Source organism: Pleuronectes platessa, chromosome 18, assembly GCF_947347685.1.
Source record: "Pleuronectes platessa chromosome 18, fPlePla1.1, whole genome shotgun sequence".
In the NCBI taxonomy this organism is placed as follows: domain Eukaryota; kingdom Metazoa; phylum Chordata; class Actinopteri; order Pleuronectiformes; family Pleuronectidae; genus Pleuronectes; species Pleuronectes platessa.
The window spans coordinates 6,896,469-6,916,091 of NC_070643.1; the positions used below are offsets into that span (position 1 = coordinate 6,896,469).

The 19,623-nt window shown below is 41.3% G+C and overlaps 1 protein-coding gene across 1 annotated transcript; it reads right to left on the minus strand.

Annotated features, from left to right (window-relative positions):
• Positions 1 to 402: 402 nt before the first annotated feature.
• On the minus strand, positions 403 to 14,393 carry ldlrap1a (low density lipoprotein receptor adaptor protein 1a). The gene is made up of 9 exons (XM_053447198.1): positions 14,227 to 14,393; positions 7,640 to 7,782; positions 7,202 to 7,314; positions 6,908 to 7,022; positions 5,057 to 5,129; positions 4,860 to 4,955; positions 3,901 to 4,028; positions 3,610 to 3,644; positions 403 to 1,368 (listed from the first exon to the last, which is right to left on the minus strand). The coding sequence occupies exons 1-9, from the start codon at positions 14,309 to 14,311 to the stop codon at positions 1,224 to 1,226; spliced, it is 933 nt and encodes a 310-aa protein (XP_053303173.1). The 5' UTR covers positions 14,312 to 14,393; the 3' UTR covers positions 403 to 1,223.
• Positions 14,394 to 19,623: the final 5,230 nt, after the last annotated feature.

The window sequence follows — 19,623 nt, forward strand, 5'->3', positions numbered from 1 at the left end:
TTCCCTTAAAAAACTTTATCTACTCTCATAAAACTCAATTTATCTTCTCATTAGGACTTTATTCCCCACAATATTACTTTTTTGCTCATTGGATTAAAACTTTATTCTTGCAATATTATAACTCATTAAATTACAACTTTATTCTCATTATCCCTTTTTGATGTTAAATTATTTATGTGGTCTTTTAATGTTGACTTCTTTTCTTATTAAATCGACCTTTTCTCATAATACTCGTCATAGATTCTTAACCTTTTAAATGACAAAAAGCAAAACGACAACTTGTGATGGAAACTTCAAGACTGAACTTTGAACCTCAGTCACACCATGTTCCTTTTCTCGGCTCTACATCCTGCGACTGCATAAATTGTTCACAAATTACATCAAATAAACCAAATCAACCCGTTTTTTATTCATGAATATATTTTTATTCTATACAATGCTGATTGGTTATAATGTACATTGAAATGGTGAGCGCTGCCGGGCTTCATTCAAGAACACGCTGTTACACTGCAGAGGAAAAGTTCCACCTGTAAACAGCACATTTCTGATCGAGCCACTGGTTTTTTTCATATGAACAAAAATACTACTGATTTTCAGATTATAGAAATATAACAATCTTTAGGATACGTCCGATGCGGTGGAAGGATAAATCCACGGACACTGTACATTAACAACTGAAAGATGGAGCATAGCTGATTGTCCTGCTGTTATTAAGGCCTGTTGATAGTCTGTACATCAGTCTCAATTAAATCTTTCTCTTGTCTTCATCCATATATTTATATATATATATATATATATATATACAAAAAAAGAATTATAAAACTATAAATTATAACTAGTCACATGTAGAAAACACAGATTAGGATGCCAAAACTACAGACAAATGTTAGACAAACAAAAAGGTCAGACGCTGACATAAGATGACATTTGAGAGGAATGTTGGCAGTGTGGTGACAGGAGAGTGACTCTGAAAGAAGAGATTATTGCTTTGGTCGTTAGGGAGCAGCACAAACAAGTGAAGAATCGTCCATGTGAAAGGAGGCAACAAGGTGAAGTGGCCAAACGTAATCCCACAGTTCTACACTTATTCCCTTATGGATTCACTGGATCCTCATCTTCCATATGCAGGGACACTGATGCCTGGTTAATTCATAGAGCGCCATAAAGACGAGCCCCCCCCTCGCCTCCTCAGTCGTCGTCTCCCTCTGCTGTGTTTGTGGTGGTCAGAAGCCGAAGGTATCATCCCCGAATGGGCTGAAACCGTGTGGAGTGTTGCCGTTGGTGCAGTCCCAGTCGGGTTCTGTGAGCCAGTCGTGTGGCGTCACCCCAATGTCCAGGACCTGGGGGTTAGTACGCGACACTGCCAGTCTGAGGAGACAGAGGAGGAAATGATGAGGAGAAATAAGGTGTTCTAATTATTATTCCATAATTGCCCTAATTGTTAATAATTCCCAGGGAAACCACAAAACAAACAAGGGTGATTATGTCAAATGTATAGCCTTACACTTAATTTTTTTCATAATAAATTTTCCCAGGACATCTGGGCACTGTTTCTAAATATTTTTAGTTGTTGTACACATTTTTTTATGTGTACAAAAGTAAAATGTCTACGTGTCTGGCAGTGGATGGGATTCTCTGAAGACAGTGTGCAGGGCATGGCTGAGGACACACAAGGGTCAAAGTTCACCTTCCTGATGGCCTGTCAACAGAAGCTTATGTGTTGTACGTGGGAATGATTCAGTTTCCACAATCATCGTAATGAAAGAGCATGTCACCCGCTGTCAGAGTGACTCACTGTTATGTTGTTGTTACCCCTTTTGTTAGTTTGTAGGTTGATTTGCTTGTGAACAGGATTATACAAAAAACTACTAAATGGATTTCCACACAACCTGGTGTAAAGATAGGACATGGGCTAAGAAAGAGAGCAGTAACTTGATGAGAATCCATGAAAGGAATCAGTGTGTCTCTTCTCGCTTGTGATTTGATGATCAGACGAAGTAATCAGTGGTTTCTCCTTATGAAATGGTGTGTAGTGTGTGAGCCACTGTCCCCAGTTAGTCATATAGTCACTATGACTACATGACTCCCAACTCATGTAGTCTGAAGCTGGGATACACGGGAAAAGCTGAGAGGTCAAACAAGGTTACATCATGAGCAACAATTCATGATCTTAGATGTCCAGCAAGATGGTGTATTTTGTAGTACAGTGCAGTATGATTAGTGTTTTCCTCAGTTACATAAAACAGTCTTCCCTTTCTGCTGATCTTTTTCGACTGACTTCAGACTGTGTCGCAGCTCAGACCTGTTTTTATAGAACTGAAACCTCAAGTCAGTTGTAATCTGTGTTGTTCTGTTTGGCTGCAAACAGCCTTATTTCTCTCAGAGATAATTCATGAAAACTGAGTCTGGCTGGAGTTCGACAGGAGGACTTCAAAACATGACGTTCATTACAACCACGGGACAAACAATGGGACAGTCTCTGAGGTTCAGTTAAGAACCACTGCTCCAGTTTTATACTACTGACCACAAACACAATCACTGCACAACAAGGCTTTTTGTGTACACTGAAGTCCCATTATTTCCATTGCCGTGGTACACACATACAAACACACGTTTGTACTTCTATCTTAGTGAGGACACTCATTGACATTACACATTCCCAAGCCCCCTACCCTAACCTTAACCGACTTGCCTCAACCCTACTTCTCACCCTAAAACCAAGTCTTAACCCTCAAACGGCCCATTGAAAAAGTGAGGACCGATGAAAATGTCCTCACTCTGTCCGGTCCATGCTTAAAACTGTCCTCTCAAAGATATAAGTACACACACACACACACACACACACACACACACACACACACACACACACACACACACACACACACACACACACACACACACACACACACACACACACACACACACACACACACACACACACACACACACACACACACACACACACACACACACACACACACACACACAGTTATTCATTTGTGGTGATGATGAGACAGGTAGAGATGATGGTATTTTTTAACTATGATTAAAATTCAGTACTTTGAATCAGTTTCATTTTCTGAGCCCAGTCGACACTTTCCCCATGAGGGAGTGAATAAAGGACACATGAAGCCATTTCACATTTCTGACCCATAAACTGCGTCATTGGGTTTGGAGATGGTTGAATGGAATGGATTTAGGTTAGTGACTCAGATCACTACACAACACAGTGAGACAGCGGTACTCAACTTTACCTGCACATGAACCATAGCTATCCAGAGCACAGCTGGAGACACAAACACACAGCAGATGAAGACAGTTTAAAGCTCAGTGGTCAACCAAACTATAATAAGTCAGTGATTGCATAATTTTTGCCGAGGTTATCCTTCATTTCCTTGAGGAAATCCCAAGGCTGGAGGACTTGTACTCTGCAGTACACACAAATCATCAGTAAGTGGCAATGTGGAGCCAATCAGCAGCTACGAGATACTGGAGGATTTGACACGGCAGAATTTTGGGGACAGTGATCATCAACAAAAAAGCAGAAGGGGAATCAGTCAGAATCATTTTCACTTGATAACAAAACGATTAAAACAAACATGATCTCACCTGGAGAAGGCTTCATCCAAACCATCCTCTTTTTCCTGAAATAAAGAGGGAAAAAATACACACACCCCGTTAAATAAAGAAGATAAGTACAGAAATACAATATAATAATTCATGGATGGCTATCAAATATATATAAATATTAATGTGTGACACTTAAATGTAAGAATTTGTCAGCTACAGATATCTGGCTTGAGCCACTTCACTCACAATGTCTTATGGAAAGTGAATATAAAGACTTCAGGCTGAAGGAGACTTGAGACACTGAGAAAGAGCAGAAGAGGAGAATCGTACCCGGGCAGGATTGTTATTGGTCTCCGGGGGCCTGTGATTGTCCAACTGATCCTCTTCTATATTCCCATTGGTCTCAACCACAACATACTCACTGTCCTCAAAGTTCAATAGGTTGTCTGTGGCAACATCTAGTTGGGAAGTGAAAGGAAGGACAGTCAATTGTTGTTTTACCACAGAGTGGATTGCCTTGAAATTAGCCTTATCTGTTTACATTCCCTTGAGAACAAAATAAAACAATGATGCTGATGTCCTGACCTTTGCTCTAGTGTCAGCATGAGGTTGACATCTTTGTTTTTTATTGAAATATCTTTGCCGTGGTACAAAAACGTTTGTTACTTCAAGAATGAAAAGTTATAAACAGACTCTTTATCAAGCGCCACCAACAGGTCAAAAAATGTCCAACACTTGGCTTAACAAATATCGTACATGCTAAATATCAACATGCTAGTTTCAGTGTGAGTATGTTAGCATACATTCGAAGTAAACTGTAATTAAAGATGGACCACATGACTGCTCCCAAAAAGTGAAGCTCAATGATCCCGAGCACCCCCTGGTGGCTGGCTGCAGTATGAGTTAGAAACCTGACCACCTCAATTATTAACAGATTACACATTAGATCACATTCAAAAGTTTATAAACACAACAAATACATTTTCCTCAAAGATGGTTTCTGTCATTTTGGTTGAGTTTTGTTTGATGGTATAAAACAGGGTAAAACGTCCTGATGGACAGCTGACCAGCGTTGGCTCTACACCACAATAACTGCTCTCTGAATGGCATCATTAGTGCAAGATGGCCACGACCGTTTCTGTGATATTTTGGCTTCATTATTATACAGTTGAAGGAAGTGGAGACAAGTCGTCCATCTTTACTCACGGTCAATGATTCAAAGCCCTGTGCTGAGCCTGGGAACAGTTTCACAGAACTACACGCCTTACTGCAGACCCTCGTTTTCCTACCTGTCCCCTTCAGACTCCCCAGGCTGTTAGATCTCTCTGAATGAGAGCTGCTGCTGGTTTCTCCAGCTGAACCAGACGTCCCTCTTTTCCCTTTCTCTAGGGAGAGAGTTGTACAGAGACATAACACAAGCAAGTCAAGATGGTGTGCGTGTGCGTGTCATGTCAAGGACTTGACGAGTGGGGAGCGAGGTGTCTACCTTCTTTGGCCACTTGCCAGAGTTCAAAAGCTACTGTGAAGGCCTGGGCCACAGTCAGAGCCACAGCCTGAGCCTGGAGAGCAGGAGAGAAATACAGTTTGTAACAGTCCGTGAGTGAAGAGAGTTCCTCTGTGTTAAACATGAGAACGATTATTGGGGACCTTGATCACAAAGAGCCATTTATTTTGTGAACGGATCCTGTTGTTGTGGTAATGATGAAAGTGGTATTTCAACTAGAGGCTGGTTGATACATCAGTTATCTCTGATTATTGCAGATAAAACAGAGCCCGAGCTATTTTGTCCCTGTTTTACCCAGAATGTAGACAGGAGCCAAAAGGCTGTGTCTTTCCAATATGTCAATCAATGACAGTACTGTTATTTTCTCCCACATCAGTTTAGCCTCGACAGTGGCTGTAAAAAAGCAACAATGTTGGGAACCTATAGCTATAGCTAGATGCACAATTAGTTAACTGGTAAATGTATGAACTGTACAATTTGATTAAAATTCACAATAGTGAAAGACTTGATTTAAAAACAAGCAAAGCTGATAATACAGTTGTCCCCAGAAGTTATGATTTATATTTCTCTCGCCACCACAATCACTTCTGTGTTTGACATTACTAGTTGTGCCACAAGATAAGACTATTCATTCATTAAGAAGAGACTGGAGGCTATGAGGAATATCATTTTAATAAGAAACCATAGAAAGTAAGTTGTTTCCAATAGTTAAATCATAGAAGTGAGTGCTGCTATGGCCGAGGACAGAAAGAGGTCATTAGCAACATCTCCATAAGCCTGATGTCCTCAAGTATAAAGGAAGCAGGGTATTATCATGTTATCCTGGGAGAGAAGTGGGATAAGTGTGGTTGAAGGTAAGATGAGAGGAAAAGTGCCCTTCTGCTTTTCAACACACAGGAAGAAGACAGAGGGCACAAGGAGCTTCACTTCTAGGGTTTCCTCTTAGGAAGGAGGAAGAGGGGAGACTGAGCTACATTGTCAGAAATGCAGAGGAGCACGGTTACAGGAAAATCATGTGTGGACCAAATCGTGGATCCGGGCGTTCATCTTACTCCAACGAGCATTTGGAGGAAGAGGAATCACTCGGAACATGCAACACTGTCACGGCTGCTTAATGGACCGGGAGGTCACAGGCTCAGCTAGATTCAAATGATCAACCTGAAAATGCCGAAAGGTTTGAATCTAAGGAATAAGTACCATGCTGTATTGGGAAACTGAAAAAAGGTTGAAATAAAAAATATCGTTTTGCACAATTGAAACAAAGTTTTGAGGCCTTACATGAGATCTGAAAACTGGTGCATGTCTGTTGTAAAACATATTTAGAAACTTTACAGACGGAGACGTTCAGTCCTGTTGCACTTATTTCAGAGTGGAGGAAACAACATCCACTTCTCAGAGACTTTTTCACATTTGCGAGCTTGTGAATCACGTGATTCCTACAGAAACTCCGATACTGATGGTCAGTGAACATTTTTTGAGACTCTGATAATGTCTTAAAAAACACTTTAAAATCAGTGCTGCAGATTTGAAGAAAGAAAACTCACCACAAAAAATAATGTTTACAGATGTTTCCCAAAAAATATTAGCCGGTCAAAAAAACTGACTTTAACGTGTATGTTCTTTTACTTTTAAACACTGAGTTTCAGACTTTAAAGCATTTTTCCTAGTTTCGATACTCAAATATTCAAACCACAGAGAAACATACACAAGACTCTGACTGAGAAATTCATAATGAGGTGATGTTGAGTCAATTTAAAACTCACTGCGCTCTCGTTATTCATCCTGATCTTGCATTAAACATGAGAGCACTGATGCCCGAGTCTAACAACTCACCACTTTCCTCTTGGAGCAGAGGTAGGCGTGGCACTCCAGGGTCCCGTTTAGGGTGCTCTGAGCGATGTAAGCAAACACTTTGTCGTGCAGCTTGTCCACTGTGCAGTAGGATATTCTGCAGGTCAAAGGTCACAGGTTAGACAAACAGCATGTAGAATATTTAAGCAGGGTTCATGGGATAAGGAAGCCACGTGCTGGGACATCTACACAGCATTAATCTACCTGACGGCTTTGTAAATGGAACAACACGCTGATATGCCACCAATCTACAAAAGCCTTCAGCTCTGCACATACCTGTAAATGGAGACTTTTTCCAGGAGTTTATTGGTCAGGCTGTCGTGCAGCACTATTCCCTGAGGGGAAACCTTTAGGGCAACCTTCTCGGACTTCTTCCCACTGGCTTTAGCCTGGGAAAGAGTAAAGCCAAGACCTTTGTTCAATCACACGTAAGGCACATAAAGCAACTTGCAAATCATTTAGTTCCCATTTTATAAGAATGAGGCTGAAATAGGGCTACAACATTAATAATAAAAATAAATCGATTTCTTGTAGCGATTGGTCAATTGGTCTTGTGAGAGGTCAGTTTGAGCTGTTGTGGTTTCTCCGACAGATTGCGGTAGATATTGTCGACAGTGAAGACAAAAAGACACAAGATGAAAATTCAGTCGTCTTCTCCTTTACAATGCGCAGCATCTAACTTCTTGACATTGTGACTGTTGCTCCAGCCATTACCGTGGCAACAATCCTCTTCACAGCAGCGGCTGAAAGGTCCTCTCCCTTAGGCTGGTCCACCAGCGTCATGCCAAGGTGACGAAGGTTAAAGGTCATGCCCTCTAAGATGGTCTCCCGTGTGTCAGTCCAGTTCTCTGGAAGCTCTGCAGGGAGAGAGAGAAAAAATGAATGTATATTACGTGAAAATTGGGTCAATAAACATTTAGTTGCTGCACCCATTCATCAAGCTCATTCATTGGCTATTTCACTTATCCTTAAAGGATCACAGAAGGGCTGGGGCCTATATCAGCTGACACTGGGTGGTAGGTGGTGGGTAGAGCCTGGTAAGTCTATCACACAGCATCTTCTACATGTATGGCTCCTCTTTTTCATCCTTAGATATTGTTTTTGTCTTCTCACTTTTCCATGTCCTGGGGAACAACATTAACACGCTCACTCGCTTGCGGTGATTCCTCCTGCCAATGTCCTGCTCACTCGCACATTTTCCAGATATTTTTCTTGGGAGCTGGCGGGAAAAGTTTCAGAACTTGGCCGCAGCAACTGAAGTTTCCGTTCTCACATACAGGCCCTAGAATATTTCCAGAAAATGTCTCAAGTTCAGTGCATGTCTGATATCGACTCAACCAGCACATTTGGACAGGAAGCATGAGGAAGAAACCCCACACAGACAACATGCAAACTTCAAACAGAGCGGTCAGGTTCAGACCTTAAACCTTGTTGCTGTGATGTAAAAGTGCTAACCCACTGCACCACTGTGCCGCTCATCAAGTTAAAAACATAAAATATTAGCTGGTTACAGCTTCACAGATGCTTTACCCTCCATTCCAAAATTAACGTTAGTCGTGAGAACATTCAAGGGGGTTCGAGAAAAACACAGATCAGAGGAAATGTAAACAGCCCACGTTGATTTTTTAGAGTCGAGCCATTTCATCTGCTCCCTCCCTGAGGTGGAAAGGCAAAACAGGGTATCTAGGTCAGAGGTATGGTCGATGTAAAGTAAATATTTCAACTCCAAAACAACTTATGGTGCTTGACAATAAAAAGGCAAAGAGATGGGTGCAAAGATACATGGACTCTGACATACTGTGATAAGAGGAAAGTAACATGACATTTCCACAAACTAGGCCACATACGCCTCTCTGAAAGTACATTAATGTCTCAACTTTTATGTTAACTTCTGCAAAACAATTTAAGACAGCAAGCTGATATGTTCTCTAAGAAGATCACGAGGAGTATCAGAGAACAGCAGCTACCTCCATGAAGTCTCTTATCTTCTTTTTTGAGAGGGGCTGTCTGGCCCTGACCCCGTGGGCTTTGTTTACAGAGATTTCCTCAGAGAGCAAAAAGGGAGGGGAGAAGCCAAGGGAGGAAAAACATCTCAGATACCGAGAAACTCATCCTCCTAGCATTGAACTCCTCTGGGATGTAGTGCATACCACACACTCATGTAGACACATGTTGACACACACATGCACGCACACCTTGTGGACACACAATAAAATAAAGAGGGCTGTGCTTTGTCAAGTCAGACTGACATGGAGGTTTTCTCGAGTTTGACAGAGATCCTTGTTTGATTGAAGCAGATAAAAGACATTTATCTTAAAGGCTGAAATTAACTATAATGGCAAGACAAACTTCGGGCCAAAACCATTACAACATTCCTTACCCGTGTTGTGAATAATTTTTTCGTAGCCACTAATTCATAATCATTATGTTGAATTTACATTCCAGCTCAACACATACACCATGTTGTCCTGGACCCCGCTCTGAGAGCCTCGAGGGACAGATATGTCAGAGTCTGCAGCCAAAGCTCTGAGAGGAAGTACTTAGGCACTGTGATTTCCGTGTGATTTCTGGATTGCATAAGCTTGGTTTTGTTTAGATTCAAAGTTTAATTTTGGTTTTGTCCAGATTCTAAGTATTAAGTTAATGAAGTTAATGAAAAAGGAATCACAGGAACATACTTTTCTCTGTGGCTGATAATTGTGTATTTAGTTGTTTCTTTATTTTTTCTTAGATTGAACCGCCGTCCTTAACTAAATTTAAACACATTAAGGGGTCACCCATAAGACTTTTAGCATGATGGCTGCAGCAGGTTCCATTGCTGGTTTTACAGACTGTTCTAGGATAGACTGGACTATAGGTTTATTTTTTCCCTCATCTTCATTCAAGAGTTGTCTTTTAGTTTGAGAGCAGGGTTTACCCTTTCAGAGGTTGAATTGCTTACACTTAAAAGCCTGCACTCTCGCTCAAATATACCCTGCCCGCTTGTGCTTAGATTTGCTCTGCTTATGCTCAAACTGCTTGCCCTCTGATATTTTGTTCCTCAACCAATAGAATGTCAGGTATCGTCCCACCCTCATTGTGGGAACAAGTCTTGGGGTGATTGACACTCCAGCACGAGGAGAACAGCTGAAGCTGGAGCACAGGAAATCTGTCCAAGCAACCACAAAATGCGCAAGTGCACAGTTAGGGCACAAACAGAGCATATCTAAGGACAAGCAGGGGGTATTTGAGTGCAAGTGTAGTCTTGAGTGAATGGAATCAGTAATGTAAATAGAGATATGGGCAGAACAACACTCTGGATTAACTGTGGTCACCAAAAGATCATAAACCTGGAGAATGACAGTAATTAAGGACCAAACTGTCAGAATCAGTTTAGTCTGTCCTGAGAAAAAAAATGAAAGCAGCAGTGGTTAGTAGAGGTACCAGTCACTGCTCTACCACAGAGTGCAGGGCTGTCGGATCAAAGGTCACACAAAGCGTTGCATGAGAGGAAGCAGTTGTGTGCACATGCGAACTGAGTCCAACTGAAACCAGGTGTCTCTGCTGGAAATACAAGCCGACAATAAGTTTGTGTTGACAGAAAAAATTGTCTGGATGTAAAAGAAAATAATAAGCGTTTTTGTGATGGCAGGTTAAGTGGCCATGTCTCTGATGAGAGTGGGAAAGTACGAAAAAAGAGGCGATTTAAAAAGAGATAAGGTAAGGCTCTCGTCTTCTGGTTCTCAACCCTACACTGATGGATGAGTTCACACATTAAATCCTTTGTCGAACACGGTGTCAACAAGTGTTCTGATCCAAAAAGGACCAAACTGACAGGCAATTCACATCCTGGCTGATTTGTGTGTCTGCACCAAACACTGAATCACTGTGGAAACCACCAAGTGCAGTTCTGCAACTTAGAACCACAAAAGCACTTTGAGCCAAATCACCCTTTTTACCATACCAACATCTGCCACCGTTTAACATTTCTTTTAACTCCACTGATAAACGTCCACAAGGCTAAAATAAAACAACAACTCAGAATTAAAGGGATCCAAACGGATTGGAAATGATCTTATGGTTTCTACTGAATGTTTAACTTCTTGAGAGGTTCTGGACGTCCCTGCAGGTGTTTTTAGAGACATACGGTCACTCATTCAGACGGAAAGATTCAAATAAACATTAAGACAATCGTTTGAATAGGACACTTTCATGGAAACAGCAGAATCTGATAACCTTAACAGAAATAAGGTCATACTCGGAATAAGCAATAATCAAGTCATTCAATCTTGGTCAGCCTTTGCAACATTGACATTCAGCAGTTACTAACTGCTTGACATCTCAATCGGACTATGCAACTCGTGGAAACATCAGAATCAAAGTCAGGGGTGGATCTAGAGGCCAGGACAGGGGGGAACTGGCTCCAGCTAAAATCTGATTTGTCCCTCAACTGCCCCTGTCCTGTCAGTAGCTTTTAAAATTAAAGTTTACTCACTTACTAAGAAAAGTAACAGTGTTGTTAAAAGATATTTTTAAGTAGACAATGTGCTTGAACAACGAACAATCATTAGATACAATTTATACTATATCTAATGATTTGTGGCTTTGAATCAAAGCTAGTGCTAACAGTAAACAAAGATAGAGGTAAACCTTACTGAATCAGGAATCGTGCATGAATGTTGGACATGTCATTGGCCCCTCTGCAAAAATTGGAGCCATAAACCACTCAGTAGGTTAAGGCACTGATATGTTAACATATCAGAGTCCTTGCTCCCTGACCCCATGAGGTCATGTGCAGGAGGAGCAGGGCTTCTTTACAATAAGCCTCATCATATATCTTCTCATATCTGTCCTCACAGTGCAGGCCAGTCTACAGAGACCAGCCTTTCACTGAGTTAGACTCTTTGGCTCCTCTCACAACTTAACACAGATTCCTATGATCTGGTGAGTTCTGGTCAATCGCATTAAATACAACCCGCTGGATCTGCAACTGAGGAAAAATACTGATTCCACTCGCTCCGGTCTCCAGGAGAGCCTTAGACTCCAAGCAAATTTAAAGCAGGTGAAGATATTTTCGACTGGTTCTCGCAGCCTTTGAAAAGTAACTGCTTCATAATAGGGAAGAAATATTCCCATTCTGGCACTGGTTCTGACGTCACTATGCGTCAGTCTGAGTTACACGCTTCTATTCGAGGAAGTCCCTGGAAGAAGACTATTTGCGGCAGACGAGCACCCTCTGGCTGGTCCCTGGCGAGGGCAGAAAAGAGCAGTGGTCACGGAGCGGGGAAGCCACTGCCATTAAAAAGAATATGGGGTTTGTCCTCATGTGGTTGAAAAGGTCTGTCCTCGATGCAAAGTGAAGAAACCTAGAGCCCCATTATTGGTAATATCTGTTTGAAATGCTTCATGTCTCTCCTGGTCCACTGGTCCTGACAGTACCTGTTGCCCGATGACTTGGTCCCGCTGGAGACCTTGAAGTCAGGACTGGCCGATGTGGGTCGGCGCTGGGGAGGAATGTGTGCCCTGCAGCCCAGAGAAGACCTTGTAATCTATACTACAATACACCACTTCAACAACAAGTGGGTCACACTGGCTGCATTTACAAGGAGCTTTTAATTCCAGTCATAATTAGAGCAAGAACCCAATTAAAGTCAAAATGCCTCATGGAAACACCTCAGTCGAAAAGAACTAGCTAATTCGCAAATAAATCCCGTTGCTTGGTCAAAGCAGGCTGGTTTAACTCTCTGCTACAAATCAAAAAAGGGGCGAAAAAGTGAGCATTTCAGACAGCTTGACCTCTGTATGATAAAGTTACTTGTGCCAATGTAGGATGTGTTTATGTGATCCAGCCTGTACGTTTATTGTACCTCCATTTACACCTTTCTGATGGAATTTAAAATAGACCAGCTACGGCCAACAGGGGCCGTGCACTGACTGACCCGAGGCCGCATTCCTGCCTCGTCCTCTTGGTCACAGGCCGAGGAGCTTTCAAGGCTTTCCACGCCACCCGGCCGGGATCAAGTCAGATTTAGCTTACAAAGTGGCCCTTGAGAGCTACAATGGTCGCCAGAGTGGCATTTAAAAGGCGTTTCAAGTTAGTGTTGCAGTGTGTGTGTATGTGTGCGACTGTGTGTGTGTTTCGGGGGGGGGCAAGCTTCCTGCCCGGCTGAATGGCGCTTGAGCAGAAGATAGGGTCACTATGAGTTGTAGTTTTTGACCACGAACTCTGCACAAACTCTGGAGGTGTTATTCACAAATCCAAAATACTGCTAAAGAGAGTTTAACAAGGCAATAAGATAAGTTTCGTAAAAGAAAAGGTAAGCTAGTATAGTGCTGTCCCTCTGGTGCTCTTACGTTTCGGGATTGATATATTTTAACCAAGTTGAAAAGGCCCATGGATGTTAAATCATTTCAACAGTAAAACAATCCCGATTGTTTCAGCCATTAAGGCTTTCATCAGGGCAATCAAACAATTAACTGGATATGCCAATGATTAAAAACTATTTAAAATATATCATAATAAAAAAGTTTTTCCAAATTAAAAATGTGTATATATATTTAAATATATATATACGCACACAAGAGAAGCTATGAGAGTGAGATGATTTCAAGTATGTAAATCAAAATAGTTCAACTATTATTATTTACTTCCATGATACTAAAGAAACAGGACGAGCAAGCAAACTAAAATGATTTCCACAACTATAATTGGTCCAAAATGGAACCCAACTAGAGAACTGCTTTGATTTGGCAACTCATTGTCTGTCAAGGCTCATGATTACACGTATTTCCAGAATATTAAAAGACACAAGATGAGCTGCACTGAAAACAAGCAAATGTACTATTTCCCAAGAGGAATAGACTTGATCCAAAATGAGACGAAGGGAAACAGTGGCTTCTTCTCGGGTCGTTTGACAAGGTTCCTAACAACGTTAACTTCCAGGATATAAAATAAACAGGATGTATTGGAAACTCATTCCTCAGGACAACAGGAATATAAGATGTGTAAAACGTCACCGAACAGGAGAAAACAACCGACGCGTCTTTGAGCGTTTTCCTTCCCCCCCACCACCACCCATCATTTCCTTTGCAGCGGATTTTGTCAAACACAAAACTTCCACATGTTTCAACTTAATTTTGTCGCTTACAACATCACGTTTTGAAAAATCGAAAAAGCTTCGGACACGTTGATTAAAGTTGTCAAACAAACAACTGTCCGTGCCTCGGGGGTTCCAGGTGAAGTCCAAGTCAACTTTGAAACGTTCAAAAACAACGTTCCAAAGTCAAAACAAACACATGTTCCTATGAAGCTCTTCTCTTACTTGTGTGTCTGCCGGAGCTCCACGACTGTTTGGCCAGGCTGGGGCTGCGGATGATGGCTCTCCCCGCCGACCTGAGGGCGTCCATGTCGGTGTGTGAGACAGCGGAGGCTCGCAGACTTATTGCGGGCGGTCGGAGCAGCGGCGGCGGCGGCAGAAGTGTTGTTGACCGGACTGTTGGTGCCGGGGAGGATGGACCTGTGGTGCCTTCACGTGCTGCCAGAAATACCAGAGAGGCTGCGTTCGCGTCACATCGGACTTTTCCCTACTATTATAAACACCCACACGAGGATAGACCTGGGATTTGACAGAGGATCACAGTTCCTGTGATCACCAGTTCTCCCACTGCTACATACTACAGGTCAAACATCTTCTTAGAGCTCATGATGGACTGGAAATAATTGATATGCAGTTAGGGTAACTCATTATTTAATTAGTACTTTTTAATTGTATTATATTTCTTTTCAATCAATGTATTTAGTTATTAACTTTTACTTTCTCTTCTACCTTCTCTACACTCACAGACGAACAGCTTATGATGAACTGATAGTATTTGATGACTGACCTCCATGACCTCTACAGCAATTAGGGTAACTTGTTTTATCTTTACTTTTATTACTATTTTTCAATCTATGTATTAATTTAGTTATTTACTTTAACTTGTTGACTTTACTAGAGTATTTATTATTCTCTTTGATTCAATTTATTTTATATTACTTATGGTTTGTCTTATTTATCTAACTAAGTTATCCTTATTACTAACGAGTCTTGTACATAAAAAGGAGTTGAAGGTTATGATCTCTACACCACAATGTTTGTAAATGTTTCTATTTTCAATAAAGAGAAAAAAACTGAACATCCACTGTTAACCATATTACCACTACAAGGTCTACTGCTACTGCCAATTATAATTATAATAATAAAAATAGTGCTATTATTGCATCATCAGTTTGTTGGCATGTCACATTTAAGGTTTCTGATGCTGGACCTTTTAGAGTAAGCAGGACTGTTGTACATTATCTTCCAGGAAATGTAAGCTCAGTAGTTGAAAATATTTACTAACCAAACATTTATAACAGCTCATTGCGACACACGTACAAAATATAGAAGGTAAAGCAGCTCTGTGGCTTTTAGGTACTGAATGGAGCTTGTCCTTAAGGCACCTGAAGGCAGCCTCAAACCAGGGGGCCACCGCATTTTCCCTGTTTCTAACCACTGGCAGAGCAACAGGAATGTGTGAAAGGACTATGTGGTCGGAGTGCAGGTCGGAGTGCAGGTCTGAGCGATGACAACATAAACTAGGGCTGCATTGTAGCACTGACGGGCCAGAGCCCCCGCACGTTGAAGCCTGTTGCGGTCGGTGGAGAAAGCGATCGATGACCAAAGCGCACGTCTCCGCGTTGCATGCGTGTTGTGCAATGTGGCAAGGATAAAAGCTTCACTTCCTGCGTCCGTCACGTGACGTCAATCCTTGCCTGCTAATTGCTCATTACGGTCCACGCTATCAAATAGCACATCCCACTGTGAACATTTTATGTAATTCGAATTATAGTTGTAAAACAAAGCTTACTTCCTGTTGCCAGTTGGTGGGGCCATCACTATTATTACGCACAGACATATAGAGCTATTCAAGGAGGCACTCTGATTATGTGTCAATTGGACAATGTCACCATCAGGAGGTCAGGAGGTGACGCTATGACCCTGAACTAATATTAAAACATGGAGCTGTTCAGATCAGGATTGTGATCATAGGTCAATAGTTCGGAGCTGGTTAGATAATGCAGACTGGATTAACAAAGTACTTCCTGTTTCATGGCGAATCAGTAGGTTGCGCTATGATACTGAGGAAATATTGACACATAGAGCTGTTCAGGCTCGGACTCTAATCAGGAGACAGAAGTTTGGTAGTGTTAGGACAATGCAGAGTGGAGTTATGACAACATTGTGTCCTTTGGCAAAGGACTATCCTTTGCCGCACATCAATGTTTACACGGTTTGAGGAAATGTCACAATTCTGGCCATGATCCGATGACTTGCCTGAGCTCCTTTGAGCTGTTTATTGTAAAGCAGCCAGGAGCAGTTCATCAAAGTATAAAACATGTCACTTCCTGTAGCCACCAGGGGGCGTTGGGTTTTCAAGTCATAATTTCTGTGAAGATGTCATCAAGCTGGGACTTTTGTCTTACATGTCTAGTTTGGACTCGATTGGACAATGTATGTCCGAGATATACAGAACCTTGTGTTTTGATGCATTTAATCAAACTTTGACGCCACGGTCACATGGTGTGACGACAAATAGATCTTTAAATCAGTTTTTATCTCCACATTGTTGTGATGACACTCATCTTAATTTGAAGTTGACCTGATGAAAGCCCTGGGACAAGTATGTAAAATTTAAAAATGGTGAATATGGTCAAAATGGCCACTATATGAAAATTGGCCGGCTTCTGTGGAGTTTTTCATAATGCCCCTTGATACTTTTTATGACTGGTCGCGATACACCTGTCTTCCAATTTTGGTGTAGATCGGTCAAAGGGAAACCTAAGGGCTGATAATAATAATAGGAAAAATCTGTAGAATTATCCCTATTTTTGTATATATTTCTATATTTACTCATATTACTATATTTTTTGCCTTACTATATTTTCCACTTGAGCTGCTACTTTATTTATAAACCTCGACCCTCAGAGATGGAGAGCCCCTGTTTTCCACCATTTTAGACCTACGCATGCACGAGTTCCAAACTCACTAAGAGAAGTAAACTGAACATCTAGTATTCATTCTAACATCATCAATGCAGAATATTAATTCCAGCACTCTATCACAGACAATTCAATATACTGGTGGCATAGTGAACAGCTTTAAGTAGCACTCTATATCTCTTCAAGTTTATGTTTCCTTGAAAAAACACACAAAATCTGTATTAATAAAAAAAAAACTATCAGTGTCTGTATATTTGTATTTGCATGTGCGCAGGCATACAGTTGATTAATGTATTTCATGTAGGGATATGGCTGTGTAAACTTAATAAATGTTTATGACATGGTTGTGAAAAGTGGATAAGGAGGAACACACAAGTGTAAGACGTTACAAAAACAAGACATTTCTTGTTTCCACCAGGGGGCACTGTGATTTTAAGTCACGATTTCTGTGTAGATGTCATAAGGTTTTGACTCTTTTCGTATATGTCTAGTTTGCACATGTTTGGACCAAATGTGTCTAAGATACATAAGCTTGTTTTGTGATGGCGTGTAATCAAACTTTGACTCCACAGTCACACAGTGTGACGAAAAGTTGATTTTCGAGGCAGTTTTGTTCTCCATCTTGTTTTGATGACACTCTCCTAAATTTTAAGTCGATCTGATGAAAGCCCTAGGACAAGTATGTCAAAGTAAAGTTGAAATATGGCCAAAATGGCGGGCTTCCAGTCATATTTTTGACAATGCTCCTTGAGGCTTTTTCGTGTTCTGATTTTGGTGAAGATTGGTCGTTTGGAAACCTAGGGGCTGCGTTCCAGGTGGCGCTATTGAGCCATTTTGCAACACCCATTTCCAAATACTCCAGAATACGTAAATAAAATAATAGTGATGATGATTTCACTCAGTGCAGATGAAGAGTCTGAACTTCATCAAACATCTTAATGCAACAATTCTGAGTTTGACTAAAGTCTCAATAAACTGTAGATTCATGACACAGTCTCTCCTCAGGCGACATGTGATCTGATCTGTGAGGATTTAAATTCACTGTTAAGATCTTTTTCATGGAAGTGAAATAAATTCATAAAAACACATGTGATCGTCCCTTGTTCTTCATCATAAACAAGAGAAATATAACGAGATGACGAGGAAACATCATTTTCATCTGAAAGTTAGTTTATTCAAGAGAACACATGCATCTTTTAAGTTTCTTCAGAAAAAATTCCAGCCGTAAACATGTCGTCCTGCTCAAGCACACGTAGTTCTACTACGCCATGTCCCCTGGGGGTCTCCCCTCATCAATTATCTTCAGACTCCTGCTCCGCCTCCCGCAGCCAGGTGAAGAAGGCCGTCACGGACCTAAGGGCCACGCCTTCCACGCTTTCTTCGCTTTCTGCCTGTGCTGCCACTGGTGGGGGACGAATAAACAAAGAGTCAGGAAGGATGTCAGTGTAAATGAGAATCTCTAAATGTAAAGCTTTTTTCAACCAATTTGGAACCTACTACAAATTATTATCACTGCCCTTAAAATCACACAGGGTTGTTATCTCATACCTTCCCAGAGTTTTCCTGACGTCAGAGTCTGTGTTTTGTGGAGGAGTGGTGGAGGGTTGAGGTGAGGGGCTGGACTGCAGCCCTGAGAAGCGGTTGAGGCCCGCAGAGATGAAACGTTATGAGAGAGATAAGTGAAAAATAATGATTGTTGATGATCAGAGTCAGGGTCCAGTCATTAAGAAGAAGATGCTTCACCTGACTCCGTATACAGGATATGCTGTAAGCTAGTGTTTTATATCAGGGTTTCATCAAGTTCAATTTAAAACCTTTTTAAGAACATAATGAAGGAAATTCTCGTAGAATGTAATAGATATACTATCAGACTCCCAGATTTCTAACAGGCTTAATATCTGAGATGAATCAGTGACAACTACAGCTAAACAGAGCGGAACAGTCGAAACATTGTGAAGTGTGTGACACCCTTCAATCGTTAAGTGTTGTAGTATGAACTCCAAACAGTTACAAGGTTCCTGATCAGCAGGTCATGTAGTGTGAACTGCACAGTGATCCGTCAGCTTTAAAAGTCATGTGGTGTGACCTCACCTGAGTCACTGGCCTTGGCTCCTTCAGTGCTAGCCTTCACCAATGTGACTTGAGCCTGGGGGCCAAGCTGGATCTTCTCGTCCATTTGAGGCTGCAGAAAGAGAAGCGATTATGATCACTCGTCAGATTTCCAGCAGTAAAAACTACAGATGACAATAGTAGAAAATCTGAAATCAATTACTTGATCCACAGACAGGCTCACGATGATCTCCCTGGGTTGTGGTCGCTGCGCCCAACGGTTTATAACCTTTACCAGGAAGAAAGGAAAAACAGTATTATTACCATGACTCAATATCTTTTAAATTAGCCAAAATAATGGATTTTCAATTCCAGTGTTTAAGTTTGAGTGAGTTTCATAAGTAAGGCAACATAAATATCATTTAGGTTACCCTCTCTCACACTGCCATACTGAAAATCTTGGGCGTGAGGAAGGAGCATGAATGAATCGACACAAATGCCCCTGTTATGAGTCTTTTATCAGTAATAAGTAGAAAATCTAAGAAACTTGTTTACCAAAATCTATATAAATCATAAAATATGATATTTTTCTGATTATACAGCAGAATCTTAACTGACTCTGCTTTAGGTTCCAGCTTTAATTCAAATG

Bases quoted from the DNA above. Each gene is read 5' to 3' on its own strand.
- ldlrap1a (XM_053447198.1), bottom strand. From the start codon at position 14,311: ATGGACGCCCTCAGGTCGGCGGGGAGAGCCATCATCCGCAGCCCCAGC. The intron at 3,645-3,900 runs GTACGATTCTCC...TCTTTATTTCAG, and splicing joins CCAATAACAATCCTGCCCGG to GAAAAAGAGGATGGTTTGGA. The intron at 1,369-3,609 runs GTGAGATCATGT...CTGTCTCCTCAG, and splicing joins TTGGATGAAGCCTTCTCCAG to ACTGGCAGTGTCGCGTACTA.